Raw genomic sequence first — 24,756 nt, forward strand, 5'->3', positions numbered from 1 at the left:
GGTGGCTGCTGGGATGGTCGATAGAGGGAAACGGGTGACTGAGGAAGAGGTGTTGGAGAACTAACTGGATGTGTGACAGTGTAGACCAAAGTATCATCTTCTTCCTCAGGACTGTTATAAACATATGAAGAAAAGAACGGATAATTTTCATGGAATGTGACATCGGCAGACACTAAGTACCTTTTGAGATCTGGAGAATAACACCGATAACCTTTCTGAAGACGTGAGTACCCTAAGAACACACACTTAAGGGCCTTTGGATCTAATTTAGTTACCTGTGGACGAACATCACGAACAAAACAAGTACAACCAAATATTTTGGGTTCAATAGGAAATAATGGCTTAGAGGAAAAAAGAATGTTGTAAGGAATATTACCATGAAGTACAGAAGATGGCATACGATTTATTAAAAAACAAGTTGTAGAGACGGCATCAGCCCAAAAACATTTTGGCACTTTCATTTGAAAGAGGAGTGCTCGGCCTACTTCAAGAAGATGTCTATTTTTTCGTTCCGCAACCCCATTTTGAGAAGGGGTGTCAACACAAGAAGATTGATGTAGAATACCATTTGTAGCCATATAATCTTTAAACAAATCCGAAAAATATTCTTTTGCATTGTCACTCCTTAAATTACGAACGGAAACATTAAAATGAGTTTTTATTTCAGCACAAAAAATTGAAAACAACTCCGAACGATTTTTCATTAAATATAACCAAGTAACACGAGAATGATCATCCACAAAGGTAACAAAATATCTAAAACCAGTTTTAGAGATAATAGGACATGGACCCCAAACATCGGTGTGAACTAACTCAAAAGGTAAGTCGACCCGTTTATTGACTCTAGAAACTTTAGGAAGGCGATGGTGTTTAGCAAACTGACATGACTCACAATCTAAAGAGGAAATACTCTGAAACTGAGGATATAACTTCTTCAAACTAGACAAGGATGGATGACCCAATCGACAGTGTACATCAAAGGGAGACAACACAGTTGAACAAGAAATGGATTTCGGCACCTGTGATTCAAGAACATAGAGACCCCAAACTCAGAACCTTTACCAATAATCTGCTTCGTCGTAAGATCCTGAAAAAGACAATAATTGGGAAAAAATGAGACACAACAATTTAGAGTACGAGTAAGTTTACTGACAGATATTAGATTGAAAGAAAAATCAGGCAAATTTAAGACGGAACTAAGGGAAACAGAAGATGTTGGATTAACAGTGCCAGACCCTAAAACATATGAGGTAGACCCATCGGCTAAAGTAACTGTGGAACATTGGGTATGTGACTGAAAAGTGGAAAAGAGTTTAGAGTTACCTGTCATATGATTTGTGGCACCAGAATCAATGACCCATTTGGATGACGAAGAGAGGAGACACTTAGTGGTTTTACCTGACTCGGGGATAGTATTGATAGGAGGAGATGATGACTGAGATGGTGAAATAGTCTCGGAAGTGGCGATGTTGGCATACTGAGATCTTTTGTTCTTATTCTGAAGCTTCACACAATAACGTATGGTATGACCGAGCTCATGACAATAAAAACATTCAACTTCCCCTTGCTTTAGGTCTCGATTATTGCTACTCCGATTGCGATTACTATGACTCCTATTCTTTTGGACGCGGCTAAGCAGAGCACCACTATCGATCGTGGCTGTCAGACCTGGATGAGACTTTTCAGTACGCAACACTCTTGTAAAGGCCTCTTTCAAGGAAGAGATAGCAGTCCCAGATAAAATTTGCGATTTGGCCCCTTCAAATTCGGGAGAAAGACCAGAAAGGAAACTCATGACCGCTAGTTGTTCACGCTGAGCCTGTTGTACCTTCACATCTGGACTAAACGGCAATATAACATTAAGCTCATCATACACCTTCTTAAACTCTGAGAAGTAAGTGGTGAGAGAGCGATCTTGCATGGATGGATGGTAAAATGCCTGGCACACATCATACATGCGAGACAAGTTTCCTTTGCCAGAGTACAAAAAATCTAAATATTCCATTAGATCCTTCACATAATCACAATGAGAAACTAGATCATTTACCTCACTGTGCATCGAATTCTTGATTTGGAGAAACAATTTTGCATCCTCCTTTAACCAGACTGATTTAGTCTCATCCTTGGGTGGATCATCAACCAAGTGGTTCTCTTTGTCGATGCTCCGCAAATAGAGACGGATCGTCTTACTCCAATCCATGTAATTGGAACCCATGAACTTATTCTCCGTAATTTTGGACATAACCGGAATGACATCAACGGTAGGTTTCGTTTCAGTCATCTTGCACCCGAATAATAGCAGAATCAAATAGTCAAGAACAGTGCAGTGAAATTTGAACAGTGCAGTGAACAGTGATATTTGAACAGTACAGTGAACAGCGAATAGTAATATTTGAACAGTGAACAGTGCAGTGAACAGTGAACAGTGATCTTGGAAAATGAAAGTTGTCAGGAAAAAATGGCCGGAAATAGTGAAATAGAATCAAAGCAGCGAAAGACTGTTCTGAACAAAAATAATTCGAACGGGGAAAAAAAATTCCCAACAACAAACTGATGAAAAAACTTTAATGCTCTAATACCATGTTAGAAACCAAAGAAGTTCTATATTTCATATCTAGAAGAGAAGATTACAAGGCCTATTTATAATACTAATTCACCTAATCTATTAGTTGTCATACACCTAATTACACCTACTATACAACTCATATACATGTGCTAGCTATGATGTAGTACATGTGTATACATGTGATAGACAACTTGTATGTCAACATTTACAAATCTTACTTGACTTAATATTTTTTTTTACGTTTAATAGGTGTAACCATGCCTCGACTTTGTGGTCTCAAAGTATCTCACATGTTTGGAGTCACTATTAAAGGATTGAAGAAGGTGATGATGGATGGTGGAAAGTAAGATGTAGTCATTGTCATCTTGTTTTATGTTACAATGCACGACAAACTGGTACTAAGTCCTTAATGAGGCATGTTGAGCATTGTTTGGAGCGCAATTTGGTGAAGCCTATAAGGATTGAGTAGTTGTTGTCTTGTTAACTTGAATTTGAACTATTAGTATTTACTACTATGTTTGGACTTTGGACTTGTTAATCTTAAGGTTGCTACTACTTTGTATTGTTATTAATGTGTTTGAACTATTAGTTCTGTTTGATTCTATCGATGCCATCCCTACTCTTTCGAACAATTGGACAATTGTTTGTAGTGTTGAACTATTAGTTGCAGATTTTATGGCTTAGCAATAACAGTATGTTGATGTTTGTAGTGTTGGAAACTGGAAAGTTGTAGCAGCAAGATTATGTTGAATATTAGTTGCAGATTCTTTGTTCAATGTAGTGTTTGATTATGCTTGTTGCAGATTCTTTGTTCACTTCACTGTAGTGCTGTTTACGTTGAATATTAGTTGCAGTGTTATCAAAGGAGAAAAGCGCAAAAAAGCTCTAAGGTCCGTTGGGGCTTTAAGCACAAAGCGCAAATAAAGCGTGGGCACTAATGAAAAAAGGCGCAATGGGAGAAAAAGTAAAAATATGCATTTAGTCCAAGACTAATCATCATAAGCATGAATAACAATTATATGGACAACGAAATTAATCACGACAAAGTGAAATATCAATTGTCTAAGGTCGCCTTTTCAGGATTACACTCATTGGCAAGGAAGAGTATGCCTTAGAGCTTTGATGCGACACTAAAGTGCCCACAAAGCGAGGCGAAGCGCTCAACGTGTTTTGAGCTCGCTTTAGCGCTTAGGCGCGCTTTAAGCGCGCCTTTGACAACACTGATTAGTTGCCTCTATAAAACGGTTTTAGCACAATTAGTAAGACATGTGATCCAGAATATTTGTGGCAGCAAAACATTGCAAAATAGCTTTTGTCTTTTGCAATTTACAGACAACAACTGTAAAGTAAAACTGTCTGTAAACACTGCAAAACAGCTTTTGTCTTTATACCTTTCTCAATTACAACAACGAGTTTTAATAAAGCTGTTTTAGTTGTGGCCAGAAACATTGCAAAACAGTTTTATACCGATATAAAGTTGTTTTATAAAACTGTTTTAGTTGTGGCCAGAAACGAGTTTTAAAACTGTTTTACTCTTCTCTTTTTTGCTCAACTCTAGATTGAATTATCTTATCGGGTAAACCGATAACCGAACCGATAATGATCGATAACCGATTAACGGATAACCGATAACTAATATCTTATCGGTTTGGTTATCGGTTTATCATATTTGTAAATCGATAAACAATATGCTAAACCGATAATATTCATAACCGAACCGACCGATACTCACCCCTACAACCCAGCCATACATCCACCATTACAATGTTTAAATCTATGTTCGTGAGTGCGATGCTACAAATATTACCTTACGTGTTACTATCTCTAAATGTCTAAACTCTGAAGCTTAATCTTATAAGCACTGTTGAATATACAAATAATTTATGTGCATTCCTATTATCATTTTGCTTTGGAGGTTTCGAACAAGACAGGCTCACGTTAATATACAAAAAGAAACATCAACTCAAGCGAGAATATTATAACGATGAACCTGGATGAGGTCTCCTCACAAGCCTTTCAGTTAAGGATTGACAAAACATCACAAAAAGATTGGGTGTCATTCTTAGAAATCATGTCTTTTGGCAAGGTTCTATACTTTTTGGTATACTTCTTATATGCGGGCATGTTTTACCCTTACTTTAATGAAATTTATTACTGTATCAAAAAAAACGTACTAGGATGTTTATCGGGCGTTTTTATCGAAGACACCAATTGTAGAATGAGACTGCAACAGTGCAGCAAATCGAATACATTTCTCTTTTTCTTTTTCTTTTTTTTAAATGCATAGAGGAGAACAAATTGCTTATTGTGACAGCGATTAATAGTTTATATTCTCTTCAAAATGATAGATGCATCACTAAAGGTTAGAAATAAGGGGAAAGCACATAAGCTGGAAAAACTTTCACTCACCTAGGGGTTGGAGCTCCTCAAAGTCATTCAAATAACGAGAGTTCTGAGGAGGTGAAGAATTCTGCCCTTCAAATTCAGATGAAGCTTTCCAAAATTGTGAGAGCTTTGATGACACCTATTAAGTTCATTTGTTGGAAATTACAATACTACTGTCAACAACATGGACGTACAACTGACGCAAAAAAGAAGCCAGTCAAGAAAAGAACAATAAACTTTACCTTATGTGCTTGAAAAACACGATCAAAAGTCCCATCAAAAAATGAAGAAGGTTTGCTTGCCAAATCTTGTACACGTTTGGAGACAATCTTAAAGATAAGTCATTTTCAAAGGCAATAAAAAAATTTATCAGATTTAACTGTAGTAATGACCTAGTGAATTAAATGAAGAACAAAAACTTAAGCAGAAAATCATAAAAAATAACTAGATTAAGTTGATCATACCCCAAGGTCAAAGAGCTCTGATGTTACTTCTGGCAAAGCATCAGATAGCGGTCCTTTAGGGCCGCAGGCAAGCCGAAGCAAGTGTGCCTAAAGAAGCAGAGTTTAAAGCATCTTGATAGTTAATTCGGAAAGGGATGAATTAAAAATTGGATTCATAAGAAGTGGAAGACAATTCAGGAGGAGTAGTTCTCAAGGCTCTTTTCATATTCTACAAACCCAAGAGCCAAACGTATTACATTCCATCCTGTCCCTCTTATCATTTCTACACCAAACCAGAAAAACACTAGAAGATGCTTTAGTTTTGTTTCCAGCATTTAAAAAAATTCACTTGTACTTTCAAAAGAATGCTAGAAGCTAGAGGGAGGTACCAGAATGAGGTCTTTTTCTAGAGTGTGGGGTAAATGGTCCTGGACCAGAGATCCAGAGGACACCAGTTCTGAAGGTTTAGGTTCAGTTTCCCGCTGAGAATCACCACTGTCTGATATATTCCCTTCCAAAAAAATATTCTGTAAGAGAGTTGTGATGTTAGAGAGCACGTCCTTCAAGATGGACAAAAATATCCTTTAACATCAACAGTAGATCTAACAATTGAGCTAGCCACTGAAAATATAGCAAGAAATGGATAATAAAATATTGACATCAGAAGGTCAAAAAAGGGAAAAAGACTAATATGCCAGTGATTTGAACTGATTGCTCCTGTGCAATCCTTAAAAAACTATTTTTCCACTAAATGGATAAAATTTTCCATTTCAAAAGTGAAACTTTCATTTTTGTTGATAAAAGTAATAAATTTCATTTAAGAAGAGGCTTAAAAAAGTCCCCGTACACAAGGAGTATACAAAATAGTAGAAACAAAAATAAATCTTTTATACTCCCTCCGTTTCAATTTCTGTGAAACTTTTGACAGGTCAGGAGTTTAAGAAAAAAACAGAAGACTTTTGAACTTGTGGTATAAAACGAGGCACATATATTTTGTGTGGCTATAAATCATTGCATAAAGGTACATTGTTTCCAAATATGGAAAGGGGCCATTCTTTTTGGCATGGACTAAAAGGAAATAGGTTCATATAAATTAAAATGGAGGGAGTATAAATTTACCTTGCACATGACATGGTCTTCAGTTGATTCATCCGTATAACTTTTGCTCAAATCACTACAACTTTTACTCTCGCCTACACTCTCTTCTTCAAGATCATCCAATTTCATTTCAGCCTTACGCAAAGAGTCTTGCTTTGCTGCTTCATTCAATGCTGGCTTCACAATTTGGTCAATTTTCTTTTGCTGATTGTCATATTCATGTTTGAGACCTTCTGATACATGGGACTGCACCAAAGAGTCTATGCGACCAGTATCATTCATTCCCAGGCTCCAATGCCACGACTCACCTGAGCCACTAAAAAGATCTAAAAAGCCATACACAAATGGGCCACCAAAAGAACAGGTATCGCCAGATGAAGCTTTCGCATCCTTATAAGTCAATTGGCTGGTAATATATGTCAACTGGCATGAAACCTGAAACAAATAAAATGCACTTGGTCAAATTCCAAATATCTCTAGGATAATGGTATCAACTTTTTAGGCATCATGCATTTCCAACTAAAATGGTACACCACCAACATTGCACATTAAAGAACTAAAACAAAGAGGAGAAAGTTGTGTGCTTCCTATGCTCTGCTATGAAAAAGGAACAGAATACTACTTTGCTGCAGTTAAAAAAGCAATTATGAAAGCAAGACAGCTTACCGATCCATGCAAATGCTCCTGTGGAACAATTTCAGACAAGAATTCTTGAGCAGCTTCAACCAAATTGTAGATCATTACACGCCCTTCTCGAGCATTGGAGCTGGCCTGGGATGGTTTAAAAGTTATAAGTGAGATAACACGAAAATCGCAGGTATTAACCAAAGAACTCAGTGTAGTTAAAACAAAGGCCGTAAAAGAAAAGACATGAGCGCATCAAATGCTCGTTAGCAGCCTACATTACTTTAATAAAGCAGGTAAACCTTTATTTACTTTAACCAAGTATGTGAGGATAGGCCAGAAAACACTTGCATGAAATGATTCACAGAAAGTCGCAAAGCTCGATATTATGCATCTCATTACACGCAACGATGAGTAGAGGAAATGATCAACTGTAGTAAAACTTCCAAATTCATTGATCTACCTGCACGAGTTTCACAAGTGTAGGGATGTTGTAAATAAATCTGTAAGTTGATATACTAGAAAAAGAAGCTCCTTAGACCAACGAGCAACTAACCTTCACTAACCCAAATGTGAGCATTGAGAAATACAGCAAATATGTCTATCCTAACCAAACACCAATTTAGTACTGCATGTTGACTATGTTTTAAGTAACAGGATTCATGCTTCTCATTAATACTATTACAGCAATAACCCAATTATCATCTTAATAAAACCAACATATCCTTAAGAACAGGGTACAAACACAGAAAAACAACCTGGAAAGAACGCAATTTAGAAGCCACACTTAATAGTCCTATAAAACAATGATATTACCATAGAATTTTAGACATGCCTTGAGCACGTAACATCACGGTTAATCTTCTCAAACTACTATTCTCACCATAGAGTCAAAGGTGTTCCTAGGAATTGTAATGATATTTGTACTGGGAAAGCCTGCAAAGAGGAGAGAAAACAACCCGTCATCCGGATATTGAGAAAGCAACCAACCAGCAGCTGCTACGGCAGATCAGGTATTGTTATTGTACTCACGATCATAAGTGCTAAGAAAAACGACCTTGGGCCCAACACAAGACAAAAGCGAGCTGGAGTGGTGAGGATTGCCCTAGACAACATCTCATTCCCTCCACCAAATGGGACACTTAACAACAAGTAAAGCTAATGTTGGCGCATGGACTACATGTGATCACTCTGTGCCCATGGCCACGACGACAAAACCTTTTACAAAGAGTCAAGCTAAGGAGCTTTTTTTTTGGTGTCAAGCTAAGGAGTTGTAGGCGCTGGAATGATGATCAAGAGGTTGGGAGCGTCAATGAATCATTTAGAGAAGTCCCTTTCATACTATACATTGCTACTATGGAAGGAGGGATATGATGGGGAGCGTGGAGTTGTAGAAAAGAGCCTTGGATCACAAATTGCAGCTGCAGTTTCTGAACCGGTAGAAGAGAGACGCGATCGTAGAGTTCAAGTCGCGACCCCATAAAAAGACTTAGTGAACCGCAATCATAGAAGGCAAGGCGCAAACACAGAGGGACACCTAGGCGCAGAAGACCGTGATAGTGGAGACATGGTTGTGATTGCTTAAACCAATCAAACTTAGCTTGACCGCGATAGCAGAGATACTTGTGGAGAGATAGCTTTATCCAAAATGGCTAATGATGTTTTAAGGCTATCTTTGGGTTATTTTGGGCAATCTATGTAAATAATTAACCTAGCTATAAACTCTAAAGCCCTAGTTCATTTCCTTAGCTTGGATAAAAGTTAGTATGACTTTTAGTTTGATTCAGAATTTCTTAGGTGATCTCTTAATTGCTACTTGATTTGTCATAGAATTTGCAAGAGTGATCAATCTTTTGAGGATTCTATTGGTATAGGTGCATACTTGATTCCAGCAGACGTGATTAGGATTGTCTTCTAATTCTAACTAATGACGGTATCTTATCAAGCTTTGTGTCTAACTTCTATCTCTTTTACTTGCTTTGATCTTCCCTTGTTCTTGTATTTCAATTGTTATCAACATAGGTGATTAGCATGTGGCAGACAATTGTTATAGGTCACTCTGCATAAAAGGACTGAGGTAAGAGAAAGATATCGTATTAGTAGAAAAGCACTTGTACAAATAGAAGTTAATCCTAAATACAAAGGGAAAGGATCAGAATGATAGGGAACATAAAGGAAACAATATTGTCAAGCATACACTTTGGGCAAGATGAAGCCTTATAGGAAAATGAAATGGAAGCAAGAACAATGAATTATTCAAGCATGCAGATAACGACAGATTCAAGCAAAAATTGAAAAATATAGATAATCTTGTACTGCACATTTTTTTTTGATAAGGTAAATTATATTAATCAAAAGGGAGAGAAATATGAGTGCTTTTGAGGGGAATGAGTCTCCTTTGTCACATTTTAAAAATAGTCTTTTATCTTTGATCGCTTTTTGGTGCACTCATATAGCCCCTACTTGTATAGAAGATGGGCGTCTTTATGCTTCTACATGAGAGCTAACTATCCACATGAGAGCTAACGTGGCGAACTTCCACACCTTTTGCTTTATTCTTCTACGGAAACCAGCCCAGCTATATAACATTTCCTTTACAGTGCTTGGCATCACCCATTGAACACCAAAAAGATTCAGGATTGCCCTTCACAAAGCCGAGGACACAGGGCAATGCAACAAAAGATGATCAACTTCTTCCCCTGAGCTTTTACACATGCAGCACCAACTAACAAGTGCGATTCCTCTCTTTCGCAGACTTTCAGCAGTCAAAATCACTACCCTTGCCGCTAGCCATGCAAAAAAGCACACCTTCGTGGGCGCTTTAGGAATCCAGATCGAGGAGTATGGAAAAATGGCATCCTCTCTCACCAACATACTCTGGTAAAAGAACTTTACGGTGAACAAACCATCGCCACACAAACCATATCTCCAAGAATCACAAGATGGCTGGGTCTGTCTTGCCCATATAGCAGTGTCAACAAATCTTGGAACTCCGCAATCTCCCAATCTTGCATGTTCCTTCTAAATGAGAGATCCCATACTACCCCCTTCATGCTCCTTACGAATTTGTTGGACCATCAATTCCTTCTAGTTTGAAACTCTGAAGACGTGGGGGAAAGAGACCCTCAGAGTATCCTCTCCACACCACCTATGATTCCAAAAGCTGATTCTCCTTCCATCTCCCACCCTGTAAGTGATGTTGCCACTGAAGGCTTCCCAATTCTTCATGATGCTCCTCCACATGCCACAGTACATTTGGTTCAATTGTACTGCACATTACAACATGAAATAGGTTTAGAATCCCTGACATATAATGGATTTTTAACCTTTGGAGTCAAAGTGATATTGGTGCAATTAAGGGGTCCATACATCACCTTAGTACAAAAGAAATGTAGCAGAGCATTTGTTACATCATCTCCATTTCAGGGCCATGCTTTCTTAAAGAAGTAAGCACCAAGTCCTACACTCCAGGGTTCTTGATGTCTCAATAACCCATATAGCATTTCCAACCTCCTCTTTTGTGAATGGTGCAATCAATTCCACTATTGTTCTCTGCTCAAGATATGTCCCTTCTTCATCACATTTGGTTCAATGGCTAGCCATCGAGATGCTGCAGATCTCAACAACAATTTACAGTAACCGACAATTTCTTCTTCAATACCCTCTTGAGCATGTATCCTCTCTCACTTTTGGTAGATGTTGATGATCTGATTGTTGTTAGGGGCAACTCTGTTCTTAACATTGAAATGAAAGCAGGATGTGTTTGAATCACATAGCTTTAATCATAGGATGTGTGACTTTTGTTTTATTGTTTTACAATAATCTGTTCAATGGTTGACCATTTTTCCAACTCCTTCCTTCACTGTCATCCCTCGTAGAAATCTGAATCTCTAATAGTTGTTGTCTAGTGTCCCTTAACTTTGTACTAACACCAATAAATTCAGTCCATGTCCCCTCTACAACATTTGTACCACCAGCAGGTTGGTTTGAGTTCCCTTAGTAGCCAATCTCCCTTTTACCTCTGTCCAATTCTCACAAGAGTCAGATGAGTCATCTGCAGTAAGAGCCACAACATTGCCAACTTCGACTTGTTGCACATAATCACCTGTTCCCTGTCCCACAACATTCATCTGTACTCCTCTTGATCACCACTCTAGCTTAGGTTTCTGAAATTTCTTCTTAAGAGGCACCAGAGTTTGTTGGGGCACATTTGCTTGGACGTTGTGTCTAATTTGCAGGCAAGAGTCACAATACTCAGGTTTCCACTTTCCAATCATAGGAAACTTCTTGATCAAAGTTTCTTTCCTTAAGGTCCTGTACTCTAAGTGTCAGAGATAAACTTCTGGTAACATCTCCCTCTAATAACAATCTAGCATATGAAATTATGTCCGCCAACACAGTCATCAGCATATAATGGTATCCCAATTGCATCCCAATCCTACTTAACGAATCCATGCTCCAACAATTCATTGGTAGTTTTGGGATTTTAACCCATAGGGGGGGATAGTTTTCACTTTTCAGAACATCATTTTCATAATCAAACTCAGCATTCTGCGGTTTGATGATCATAGAACCTATTGTTAATCATATGTGGACTTGAATATAGCACCCCATTTCAATCTCCAATGACTTCTTTACCCATGTTTAACAGACGTTGAGTGTCACTTGACTTAGTCCCATTTTCCTCATTTATAATCTTACAGACACAACTAGAGCTGGGGTTATAGTAGATCTGAATTCATGCAAATTTGATTTCCTATTTCCTGCATAGAATTATTCAAGGAATCAGCTTTGGCTACCCCTAATGTCGGTTTAAGCTCATCCTTACGAGTAGGAAACGCCGGCCATACTTCATCTCCAGTATCCCCAGTTGTAGATTTTCTCTCGTTTATCGCCAGATTCTTCTTCGTTGCATCTCCTTTATTAAGTTCCTGCAATGTTATCTTGTTGTTCGTCTTTCTCGGCCGGCATCTTCCTTTACTAGCCTCGCATTTCTAGCTTCTTTTTGGTGCACCTATGAGGCTCCGGTATGTTAGAAGATTGGATGTTGTTCGTACAGGATTATATTATAATGTAGAACCTCAACATTTTTGTATACTGCTTGCTTAGGGAAGAATTTCCCATTATTAATAAATAATATTTACCTTATTAATAGAAGAAAAAAAAAGGTCTAACATGTCCACATGTCGCAGAAATGTAGATGTTAGGATGTGCAGCCACACTCTTAGACAAGAGTAGAATGAACATGAACACATAAAAAAGATGGTGTGAACAACACACATAGAGGACAAAATGAAATACAATCACCTGATAAGGTTTAACTAAGACCTACATAGACCTCTACATGCACTGGTGTATAAGTGCAGCATTATGGTGATCGAAAGTTTGTGACACTATGGTAATTGAAAGTGCGGCAAGGGGATAAGGTGACCTAAATTCAAATAAAATAAAATTATCTCAAAATTCCTAAAACCAATAGAGATCTAAACAAACTTAATTAAGAACAAAAGAAAGTGGAGGAAAAGATTAAAATAGGTGATACCAACAAGTCAAGATTAAGGATTAGTTATTATTGTTACACTTGCATTGAGTCTTGGTTTCCAGTTATAAACTAGTATGTCATTGTAGAGAGAATGTGAATTTAGAGAATCTCTAGTTTAGAGAACCCCTTTAAAAGACAAATTATCCATAACCAAAATAATACTTGAATGAATCTATTTCAACCCCCACCCCACCCCCCACCCCATCCCAGATTTGGATTCGACTTTTAAGTCTTTCAATAATTAACCAATTTAACCTTTCAAATATGTATTATGTATTAAAATTCATGTAAACGAATAAAGTGGAATAGTAACGGAGAATCCATGTTGTCAAACCCAACTTTCTTAGGGATCGAGGGGTAGTTTATTGATTTGAATGATTGATCGTAGCTCACAGCAACTACAGCCCCTTGATCTCCCATTTTTTGGCATCTGTCAATTCAGTAGAATATTGTAGTGCAATTTGTACTTATTTTTAGCCGCACAATTTAGCACAGCATAAACTCTAAGCCTATTAAATATGCCAATCATCAGCTTTATTTCCATCTTGCTGGGAGTTTTAGTCTGAAATTCCTAAATGCAATGACTCCCAACTAAGCATAAAAGCAAGTAGTCGGACTGAACCAACAATAACAAGGATACGAGTTGGGAAAAGATGACAGTGTTACTAAATTAAAAGTCATTCTCTACCTGATCATAAAGCAAAGACAAAAGGTTGTTAGCGTCAGCTTTGGATAAGCCTTTCTCTGGTATTATCTGAAGCTTTGGGGTCTTGTATGGATACCCAGGCAAACACCTAAAATATAAAAGGAACAAAGACGGATGAAATTAGGAGAAATGAATACCCAGAAAAGAATGGACAACACAGCACAAAAAGGCACATAAAAGTGCAGCCTGTTAACCTCACTGAAAGAAGAGCTGACACATCTGAATCTTCATAGCCAGCATCCTTTGAGTATGGCCTGTTAATTCATGCGTAGAACTTTGGTACAAACGAATAAAGACAGTACAGTGGAGTTTTATGAGTATTTCTAATATCTAAAACCTGAGCTTGATATGAAGCTGTGAAGGTGACTCTGAAACAACTTCACAATCTTCTTGAAATATGGCACACCTAAACATTCCGTGAATATGTAAGGCCATGTATGGAAATAAATATTTCTTTCTAGAAAGTTTATCAATTGAAGAAAGGTTAGAGTAGAGCAAAATAGAGAACTGGAAGGCCAAAAACACTATAGCTTCTCAATCTCAGTATAATTCAGCAAAAGATAAACTACTAATTATGCAACTGATTTGCACCAAATAGATGCAAAGAAAATCATGCTATTTCCCCACACGCATATAATTAGCAGAAGATGCTCTACAAAATTTTAGTCATCCCATTCCGGGAAAATGCACCAAACAATTGTTAAAATTGCATTTGGAAAAAAGCTACAGAGTAATAGAATTGGAATAGGCTGGGCTATGCCAGCATAAAATAAGGAACATTCCAGGATATTTCATAAAACCAGGGACCTGAATTGGACAGGTCGAGCAATTACTCTCCACATGCTTTAACATAGAAAATATGGCCGATAGATGACGTGCATTCAGTAGCATAAAAGAGTTTATTCCGTAATCGAAACATTTTGCTGTTAAGGGCAAACATTTGAGCACTCAAATAGACGAGTGAATGAACATTTTGGACTGACACTCCTTTGTTGACTCTGCATACACCTTGGTTAGGGATTTACTCCTTTTTGTATTCAGATGCATCCCTTCTGTGGAATCTGGAATCACATATTCTCTTTCCCTCAAGAAAATCAATGGAGACAAAAACAAAATTTTATAGCATTATTCACCAGTTCTACTCTTTTCGTTTTCGAAGGATATTTTGTCAAAATCCTTGACAAGAGACCCGGAAAAAAGAAAAGAATGTTCCATATTAAGGAAAGAAGTCCTGTTGATATCTCCACCAAAGCTATTACATCAAGATAGCTATGTCTATAATAGCCTGTCACTCCAGTACAACATTTTAAATTGGACAAAAATGCTAAGGAAAGAGAGCACAGTACACCATTTCATACACAGGACAGGAATGAATCTAATCACTAGTCAGTGCCAGGTCGCCTGGGATTTGGCATTCGAATACAAGGAGGATAAGTCCAATTTCAAATCTGATTCGTCCCTAGAAATTCCATTAAAGTCTGCAGGCATGCTTCAAAACAGTTAGTTAATATTTCTTGAGTAAATAGCAAGGAAAGATAATCTGGAAGATTACGGTCCAATTAGTGTAAAATAGTAATCTGCAATTATCAGATTCATAGAAGGATCAATATTACATACAACTTTACCACTATATTGATCCTAGTTATTAGTAAGTCTTATTGATACTGGGACAAACTGTAGAGAATACCACAACCTCAATATGGAGCAGTGATTAAAAAGGCGAGCACTTCCTCGCTTTAAGCGAGAAGCAAAGCGGAGCGCACAGTTCATCGCTTCCGCCATTAAAAGCGACTCTGGTACGAAAAAGCGAACGCTTCTCTGTAAAAAGCGAGAAGCAGTGAAGCGAGAAGAAGCGAGAGAAGCGGACGCTTCTCTGTTTAAAATACCCAAAGCCCTATTTTATTAAAAACTTGATTCTAAACAGTCAGGACTTCTTCGAGACTTCAACAGCAGCGAGAAACTAGGGTTCTTCAAACAACAACAGCGATTTCTTCCTCTATTCTTTATTAACTTCAAACAACAGCAACGATTTCTCTTCTTCAAACTAGGGTTGTTCTGCTTCTTCTTCAACCGTACAAAAGCAACTTTCAACAGGTATGTTCTGCACTTTTGATTTTCATTCTTCTACTTTTTCTTTTTCTTTTTCTTTCTAAACGTCCAAAAGGCGCCGAAATGCTGTCGAATTTTTTTCAGAAAAATTCTGCCCAATTTTTCCAGTTTCTGCCCTAAATTTCTGCCCAATTATTATATCTTTTATTCTTAGTTCTTATTGCCTTTCTTATGTGTTATGTAGTTGTTTTTTTAATGGCGCCAAAAGAAGATAGGAAAGACCCGGCTTGGGCTTACTCTGCAAGAGTTAACGAGACCAACAAGATGGCCATTAGATGTCTTTTTTGTGATAAGATTACAAATAGAGGAATCTATCGTCAAAAAGCGCATCTAATCGGTGGTGATCCAAATGTCGCATCTTGTTCTAAAGTTCCGGGGCATGTGAAGGAAGAATTGAAAGCATACCTTCAAAAAAAGAAAGAGTTAAAGACTCAAATGATTCATGAACAAGAACTTTATAATCTTGATGATTATGATGATGAAACAGAAGAAGGTGATGATGCTTCGTCGCTTCCACCAAAATCACAAAAGCGGGGAAGGATGCTTCCACTAATGTCTCTAGTTGTGGATCTACTGGCAAGACCAAAGGTCCTATGGATTTTTACTTCCCGCAAAAATCTGGAGATAAGGGAGGGAAAAGTGGTAATCCTCAAGTTGATGCCAAAGCGATTTTGAGGGACCGTGTAGTTACAAACTTTGCCCGGTAGATGTATGATGCAAGTCTTCCTTTTAATTGTGTTAATTATACTGACATTTTTGCTGCTTTTATTGAGGTCGTAAGCCAATATGGCCCAGGAATGAAGCCTCCAACTTATTATGAAGTTAGAGGGCCATATCTAAAAAAAAAGGTGGCAGAGGTGAACAAAGTCGTGGAGGAGCACAAAGTAGAATGGAACAAGTTTGGTTGTTCCATTATGATGGATAAGTGGACGGCGAGAAATGGAAAAATGATCATCAATATATTGGTGAATTCTCCTAAGGGAAGCCTGTTTCTTGAGTCTGTTGATGCCAAGCGACTCTTCAACTGATTCAACCAAAATGTACTCCTTGTTCAAGAGTACAATAGACTCTATTGGAGCAGAAAATGTTGTTCAAGTTGTCACGGACAACGCCAGTGAAAATGTTAAAGCTGGTGATTTGATGTCTGCTGGGTACCCGCATATCTATTGGACTCCGTGTGCAGCACATTCCATTAATTTGATCTTCGGTGATATTTTCAAGGAAAGACCCTTCAGTACTGTCTTTAATCAGGCAATTAGAGTGCATTCCTATATTATTCAAAGACCTTTGTGATTGAACATGATGAAGAGATTCACTAAACAAAGAAGCTTGGGGTTCCCTACAAAGACAAGATTTGCTACTGCTTTCTTGACTTTGCATAGGATGTATGAGCAAAAAAGCAATTTGAAGAAGTTGTTTGTTTTAGATGAGTACACTAGTAGTGCCTATGGAAGGGAAGCTCGAGGGAGAGAATCTGCAGATATTATACTTTCTCCTTCATTCTAGAACAATGTAGTTCATGCATTTAAGATTGGTGGTCCTTTAGTTAAAGCGCTTCGTTTGGTGGATGGGGAGCAAAGGCCACCAATGGGCTACCTGTACGAAGCAATTGATAGGGCAAAGGAGGCTATTCAAGCCTCTTTTAGTGATCAAAGAAAATACAAAAGAGTCTTTGAGATCATAGATAAAAGGTGGGATAGTAAGCTTCATAGCCCTTTGCATGCAGTTGGACTTGTTTTGAACCCGGAACTGTTTTATGACAATGAAGAGAGGATTCTAGAAGATGAACCTTTGTGGAATGGATACTATGAATGTATTGAGAAGTTGATACCTGAAGAATCCGTGCAAGATAAAATCACAGAGCAATTTAGTATTTATAGGAATGCTGAGCAACTTTTGGGAAAAAACATGGCCATTAGACAAAGAAAGACGAAGTCACCAGTTGAGCGAGTGCTTATATGTTGTTTTATAGTTAATAAGTTATTTCTTTGACAATATTATATTTTGAAAATATGTTCTACTTCTACAGTTGAATGGTGGAAGCAATATGGTCATTTCACTCCATATTTACAAAAGTTTGCCATCAAGGTTCTAAGTCTAACATGTAGCTCATCCGGGTGTGAAAGGAATTGAAGCGTGTTTGAGCATGTAAGAACTAATAAGAAAGATTTAGTATATTGAGATAATTAAATTATATCTCAATTGTCCTAATCTTACTAATTACTTATTATTTGCAGATTCATACCAAAAAGAGGAACAAACTAACCTCGTCTCAATAATCTAGTCTTCATTAGGTACAATAGAACATTGAGGCGTCGTTACAACGCTCGCAATGTAATTGATCCAATTAGTTTGGACAACATCGATGATGCTAATGAATGGCTAACTGGAGTCCCGAAAGATCATGCAGACGAAGAAGTATTTGAGGATACTTCTGATTTCACTTGGGGTGATGTTGCGGAGGCGCGTGGAATTGGGGAGAGGATTTATGGTTTGAGGGGGAGTACCTCAACTTCAAGTTCACAGAGGAAGGGAAAAGAGGCAGCTACTTTGTCCCTAGTTGATGAAGAAGATGAAGTTGAAGAAGGTGACGAGCAATATAATAATGATAGTGGAATACAAGAATTTGACAATCTTGTAGAAGAATAGGATGCTCATTTTGTGCTTTAATTGATGCAACTCTTTAGTTTTTTAATTGAAGTATTGAACATTTGCTTACAATTACATGTGTTGTTTATGCAGTATTTATTTTTTTAAAAAAAATTAATTCCGCTTCACTTAAAAAGGCGAGCGCTTTGCTTCTTGCTTTTTGTGAAATGGGGTTTTCGTTTTTACTTGCTTCACGCTCTTCACAACACTGATATGAAGGTTGTATTGCCTGTTTGATAGTGTTCCAGGAAAGTAGTTACTCTTTATTACTTGATGACGACTACTGCCCTTGCTAGGCATTTGAGCAGCATCTCACTTATGCCTTTATACAACAGTTTTAATCCTTATAAAGGTATTTTTTGTAATCAATAGGTGATAGTGACAAATGCACAAGAGTTGAGTTAAAGAAGGGTAAGCTTACAATGCAGTGACCTCTTCGGCAAGCAATTCAGAATTACCGTCACCAATCGAATTGTGATCCTTGGATTTGGATGACTTGTGGCGCCGCCCCACTCCACCACTCTTCCTCTTCTTCTTCTTTGAACTTTGCCCCATTCTGAGATTTGCCCGAATGGAGGCGGGAGCGAAACTAGATTCAACAATTGAGCAATTCGATCGTACCTTCTATTTTCTTTACCTTTAACGCTTTAGCTTCAACACAAATTACTTATCAATTTTACACTTTCGTCAAAAACTAGTTGGATTTATGAAAGAAAAAAAAATGAAAAAATTGCGACAATCTATTAGTGTGCTGAAAAATAATGTTATTTGTTGGAAAAATGTTATTGGGTAGGGTGCATAATTAGCCATTTAACTCTTTTTTTTTTGTTTTTGAAATAAAAGGATGATATTAATAACGGAAAATTACAAAGTCATTAAATAGTCCCTAAGGACATTAACATTGCCAAACTTGGCAAGTTTGTTACACACAGAAGAAAAAATATACTTAGAACTAATACTAAGACCATGCTTGTCATTTGACAATTGAGGTTCAATAAAACAAGGCGGACGTGCATGGTAAAAATATTTAAAAGCTTTAAAAAATTCACTGCTTCCTTCGCCAAGAGATGGGCCACAACATTTCCTTCCCTGAAGTTATGCATAAGGGTTGGGAGCTTCAACTGGTGCATTAACCACCTGCATTCAAAAATTAGATTAGAGAGGTTTTGGTTGTTCTCATAGAGAAGTGTTATAATATCCGTTGAATCTGTCTCTATTTCTATCTTTGGGAACCTCATTTCTTGAGCAATTTTTAATCCTTCATAGAGAGCCATTAATTCACATTGTATGAGATGAAGCATAAGTTGATTTGCAGAAGCCAACAATCCAATCTCCATTGTTGTTTCTAAAGACACCACCAAGGCCAGCTTCCAGTGTATTTTTTGAGAAGGCATCGTCAATGATTAGCTTGATAGTATCTGTTGGGGGTTTATTCCATTTGATCTCAATTAAAAACCTGCATTCTTTGAAGGGGGTTTTTTCCGTGAAGAAATTGTATTCCCAGGGCAATGGATAGGAAAGTCTAAATCGGACTTATTGCTAGTATCGCACAAATTATAAATCAAGAAGCGGAATATTTTTTTTTCTCAACTCCAAGCCAACAACTCACATCCAAAATATCAAGTTTACCATGAAGAGGAGACTATATAACCAACTTTCAAATATATGGGAAACAAATGAAAAATTGTTGGAAGCCTAGGTTGTACCAAAGAGAACAAAGCGATGGATAGGGGTGTGTGTGTAAACGTGGAACTTAAGGATATAACCAAGATGGAAAAAAAATTAGCATAGCACGAGACATGTAGGTTATAGGAGGAATAGTCTCAGAAATGCTGAATTAGGTAATGCCACGTAGTCGCTTTGTATAAGCACTATTAGTTGCATAAGATTAAAAGCCACCCAATACAAAAGAAAAAAATAGACAGTTAAGAAGTAAAAAATGCATCAGGAATTGCTTTTTCTCCAACAATGGCTATTGATTCGGCTATAGCAACAACGGCGAATGCAATACAATCATAAGTAAGACCACTCACTTTTGGTAGGTTCCTACCGCTACAATTTCAAACCATACGTGAGGAACCGGAAGATGAGGAGAAGAGTGAGAATCATCTCAATCCAACTGGGAAGCGGTCTGCAAGAAGAACGGGGTTAGCGGTCTGACTTCAATTTTCTGACCTAGCTAAGTCCACAGTACCAATTCCTGATGATGCAAAAAACCCTGCGATGGAGGATCAGAAACGCCTACCATCGGAGAAGAAACCCTACCAGAGGAATCGAAGCTCACAAGTGGGTAAGGCCCTTACCTACATTCCTCCAGATATGCATGGTAATATATTTGTAGTTACGATTGTTGAGAAGGACATTAAGGAACAACAGGAATATTGGGGTACTTCTCTTATACGGTAAGTTCTGGGTGATACGCCATTTTTCAAATCCATGGAGAATTATGTTGAAAATGTGTGGAATTTCGTTAACGAACCCAAAATCCTATATCATGATGATGGCTATTACATATTCAAGTTTGATTCTATGAGTGATAGGGATCATGTCCTGCAATCTGGTCCTTATACATTCTATAACAAGCATTTTATCTTGAAGAATTGGCCGATTGATTTTGTGTTTGATCCTGAATGTCTAACTGTAATTCCATTATGGGTGAGATTTGCTAGTTTACCTGTTGGCTACTGGTCTACACAAGCTTTGAGTAAGCTGGCTAGTGTGGTGGGTAAACCTATGTTCACTGACCTATTTACAACCGAGATGGATCGTATATCATATGCTAGAGTACTAGTAGAGATAGACATATCTCACCCCCTGCCAAATGCTCTTGAAATCCATACTCCAACAGGGGTTATCCACCAGAGTATAGAGTATGATTAGGAACCAAATTATTGTACTGATTGTGCTAAATTTGGGCACACTACTGAGGAATGCAGACAGAGGAAGACCCAAGAGGAAAATGATGGTTTTGTAGAGCAAACAAGGAAGACTAGACGAGGTAGGAAGAGGAGGAAGATGGTGACTAAATGGGTGGCAAAAGACTAGAGTAGCACTACCACTGATCCAACTACTTCTACAACAAAGAAAGCTATCACTGAATCACAGGGGACTAATGCTACTTTGGACGAGGAGGAATTCCCAGTGTTAGTAGCACCGATAAGGATATAAGGGTCAAAAATCCAAAGTAAAGGAATTGTTGATGGTGGAATGAATGATTAGACATAACAAACTACAGCTAGATGTTCCACTAACCAATTGGGAATTACCAATAGATTTGAGGTACTGACTCAAGGATATACATCGCCTGATGTATGGGATGGTGGTACAGACCACCTCAAACCTCCATGATTATAAGTACTTGGAACATAAGAGGGCTTAGCAAGCCCTTTAAATAGAAGAAGATGACTCTCTTTCTAAAGAAGTACAGAATAGAAGTTATGGGGATAGTTGAGACAATAGTAAAAGTAAATAAAGCTAGGAGGATCACACAAAAGATGGCTAAGGACTGGCAAGCCAAATACAACTATGATCATGCTTATAATGGTCATATTTGGCTACTGTGTAAACCTCATATAAAGCTTCAAATATTAGAGGTTAATGCTCAGTTTATCTATTGTGAAATGGAGGACTCAAATTGTCAAATAAGGTTGTTTCTCATTGTGATTTATGCGAGTAATAACTTGATGAAGAGACACAACTATAGGATAAGATTGCTTCTATAGGAGCTTATATTACAACTGAATGGTTGGTATGTGGTGATTTTAACAATATGCTTTATACAGACGATAGGATTGGGGCCCCTATAACACAGGCAGAGACCTAGGGCTTTAAGGAACTATTGGATCAACTGCAATTTACTCCCCTAAAGAGCACAGGATGGTATTACACATGGTATAACAAAAGAGATGACAATGAAAGAGTATACAACAAGATTGACTAGGCATTTAGAAATTATAATTGGTTAATGAACTATGGCAATATTAAAGCAGAGTACCTGAATATTAGAGTTTCCGGCCATTCACCTATCTTTCTCAAATGCAACTTTGCAGTACAACAACAGAACTTGAATCCTAGACCCTTCAAGCTATATCAAACAGTATTACACCACCCAGATTTTGCAGGGATTGTGAAAGAAGTGTGGGCACAGGATTATAGAGATGCGTGGATGTCTAGAACATGGTAGAAACTTAAGAGGCTAAAGGAGGCACTGAGGGAGTGAAATACTTACATGGTCTCTTATCAACAAAAGCTTAATCAAGCCAAGCAGAAATTGGAATTAGCACAATATAATATCTCCCTGCAACCATTATGCCAGATCTATATAGAACATGAGAAAGAAGATTTAATAGAAGTGGAAAAGTGGAGCAATGTGGAGGAACAGGTTATATGGTAGAAATCACGAGCCACATAGATACAATATGGAGATGCTAATACAAAATACTTCCATGCTCAGTGGAAGATGCACACTAGTGCTATTACAATTAATTCTATGCACAATGATGCAGGAATCGAGATCATAAAACCAAAGCAGGTAGAAGACCAATTCCTCTCTTTCTTCAAGAAGTTGATGAGGGAGTCATCACGCATTCTCCCCTGCCCAAATTCTGAGGTAATTAAGAAATGGTTCTGCCTGACAAGACTATAATAACTAGAGTTGGTCAAGGAAGTCACAACAGAGGAAATATTTGATGTTGTTAAAAGCATGCCAACTAACAAAGCACCAAATGTTGATGGATTTCCAATTGAATCCTTCACACAACACTGGGAGGAGGTAAAAGGTGATGTGCTTGCTAATGTACTAGTTTTCTTCCAAACAAGAAAAATAAACAAGGCCATCAATTGTACTGCTATCACTCTGATTCCAAAAGTCCGCAACCTCACTCAGGTTAAGGACTATAGGCCTATAGCATGATGCTTAACCATGTACAAGATCATTACTAAAGTGCTCACCGGGAGACTTAAGAAAGTGACAAGTCATCTGATTGGAGGATCTCAATTAGCTTTCATTGAGGGTAGGAGTATCACTGATAATATATTGTTCACTCATGAACTATTCAAAGGCTATAACAGGAAGGGGATTTCAGAAAGGAGTGTACTTAAGGTGGACCTTAGGAAGGCCTATGTCACATTGGATTGGTATTTTCTGAAAAGACTTCTGATTGAACTGGGATCCTCACATAGGTTTATTGAGTGGATAATAAAATATATAATAACTGTCACTTATTCTTTAACACTGAATGGGGGCCCCACTAACCCTTCAAAGGCCAAAGAGGAATAAGGCAATGTGACCCTATGTCACCTTACCTATTTGTGCTTGCCACGGAATATCTATAGAGGAAATTTGATTAGTTGGCTTTGAATAAGGAGTTTCACTTTTACCCTAGATGCAAAAAGTTGGGAGTGATCCATGTGTGTTTTGTTGATGACCTGTTGATGTTTTGTAGGGTAGACCTCCCTTTTATTAGGTTGCTTCAGCGGGCTTTTATGAAGTTCTCAAAGGCCTCGGGATTACAAGCAAATGCAAAGAAGAGCTCCATTTATGTTGCTAGCATTTCTGCAAATCTGAAGGAGGACATATTGTATGAGTTAGGATATAATGAGGGCACATTGACATTCAAATATTTTGGTGTGCCACTAGCATCAAGGAAGCTGTCAATTAACCAATGTTGGCCACTAGTAGAAAAGATCACTGCAAGGACAAGCTATTGGACATCAAAGCTACTATCATACTCAGGAAGATTACAGCTCATAAAATTAGTGATCTTTGGTGTATAATCATACTGGGCACAAATATTTTTATTGCCAAAGAAGGTGTTGAAAAAGATTGAAGCCACATGCAGGACATTCCTATGGACATGAAAAGCAGATATCTCTAGGAAAGCATTAGTGTTTTGGGAGAAGATATGCTTGCCACAAGCAGCTGGAGAACTGAATGTTATAAACTTGTACAACTGGAATAAAGCAGCAGTGGCAAAACACTTATGGGTTATCACCAAGAAGAAGGATTACCTTTGGATCAGGTGTATCCATGCTTACTACATCAAGAATCAGACTATCGATACTATGTCTATACCCAAGAATGCAGCCTGGGTAGTGAGGAAAATTCTTGAGCTCAGAAAGCTTATCCTTGATCTGCCTACCATGCAAGGTGACATGCTTCAAGAGTGATGAAATCGCAAAGTACTGATGGAAGATTCAACATCAAGAAGTTATATCAGATGCAGATCCCTCAAATCCAAAAGGTGCACTGGAAGAGCCTAATATTACAACCATATATACATCCTAGACACAATTTCAACTTATGGTTAGCTGTATAGGGGAGACTACCTACTGTTGAGAGGCTACAGAAAATTGGTATTCAAGTTCCTCAAGTTTGTGTATTCTGTGGCCTGGATGATGAACACTTTGAACATTTATTATTTGGTTGTGACTACACGAAGAATATCTGGCAAAGGCTACTGAATTGGCTTGGTTGTCCAAGGCAGATAAGTACATGGCAGGAAGAGGTGAAATGGGTGACAACCTATTCTAGGAAAAAGAAAGGATTTGGGACAATTGTCTCAGCTGTCTTTGGATGATGGTATACCTCATATGGCGAGATAGGAAAAAGATCAGATTTCAGAGTGGCAGCTCA

The 24,756-nt window shown here is 37.9% G+C and overlaps 2 protein-coding genes across 11 annotated transcripts in view; one reads left to right on the plus strand and one right to left on the minus strand.

Moving 5' to 3' along the window:
- LOC107761147 (eIF-2-alpha kinase GCN2) overlaps positions 1-18,971 on the minus strand; it is a 96,216-nt gene extending 77,245 nt beyond the window's left edge. For 7 of the 10 annotated variants that reach the window (XR_012704759.1, XR_012704758.1, XR_012704757.1 and 4 more), the window contains exons 1-10: positions 18,544-18,971; positions 13,702-13,770; positions 13,559-13,618; positions 13,347-13,452; positions 7,159-7,263; positions 6,514-6,927; positions 5,784-5,921; positions 5,416-5,502; positions 5,194-5,280; positions 4,976-5,090 (exon numbers count right to left, since the gene is read on the minus strand). Coding sequence is in view for 7 of the 10 variants with exons in the window: in XM_075242565.1 (XP_075098666.1) it covers positions 4,976-5,090; positions 5,194-5,280; positions 5,416-5,502; positions 5,784-5,921; positions 6,514-6,927; positions 7,159-7,263; positions 13,347-13,452; positions 13,559-13,618; positions 13,702-13,770; positions 18,544-18,677 (1,315 nt within the window). In the remaining 3 variants the exon portion in view is untranslated. 10 annotated transcript variants of the gene reach the window in all.
- A 2,552-nt stretch (positions 18,972-21,523) lies between these two features.
- LOC142176006 (uncharacterized) lies at positions 21,524-23,034 on the plus strand. The gene is made up of 3 exons (XM_075243038.1): positions 21,524-21,794; positions 22,628-22,731; positions 22,786-23,034. The coding sequence occupies exons 1-3, from the start codon at positions 21,524-21,526 to the stop codon at positions 23,032-23,034; spliced, it is 624 nt and encodes a 207-aa protein (XP_075099139.1).
- The last annotated feature ends 1,722 nt before the right edge of the window (positions 23,035-24,756 follow it).

This window comes from Nicotiana tabacum, chromosome 22, assembly GCF_000715075.1.
Source record: "Nicotiana tabacum cultivar K326 chromosome 22, ASM71507v2, whole genome shotgun sequence".
In the NCBI taxonomy this organism is placed as follows: Eukaryota; Viridiplantae; Streptophyta; class Magnoliopsida; order Solanales; family Solanaceae; genus Nicotiana; species Nicotiana tabacum.

Excerpts from the sequence above, each read along its gene's own strand:
- LOC142176006 (XM_075243038.1), top strand. The coding sequence starts at position 21,524 with ATGACTCTCTTTCTAAAGAAGTACAGAATAGAAGTTATGGGGATAGTT. Across the intron at positions 21,795-22,627 it reads TCTCATTGTGATTTATGCGA|GAATCGAGATCATAAAACCA; the intron begins GTAATAACTTGA and ends ACAATGATGCAG. Across the intron at positions 22,732-22,785 it reads TCCCCTGCCCAAATTCTGAG|GAAGTCACAACAGAGGAAAT; the intron begins GTAATTAAGAAA and ends GAGTTGGTCAAG.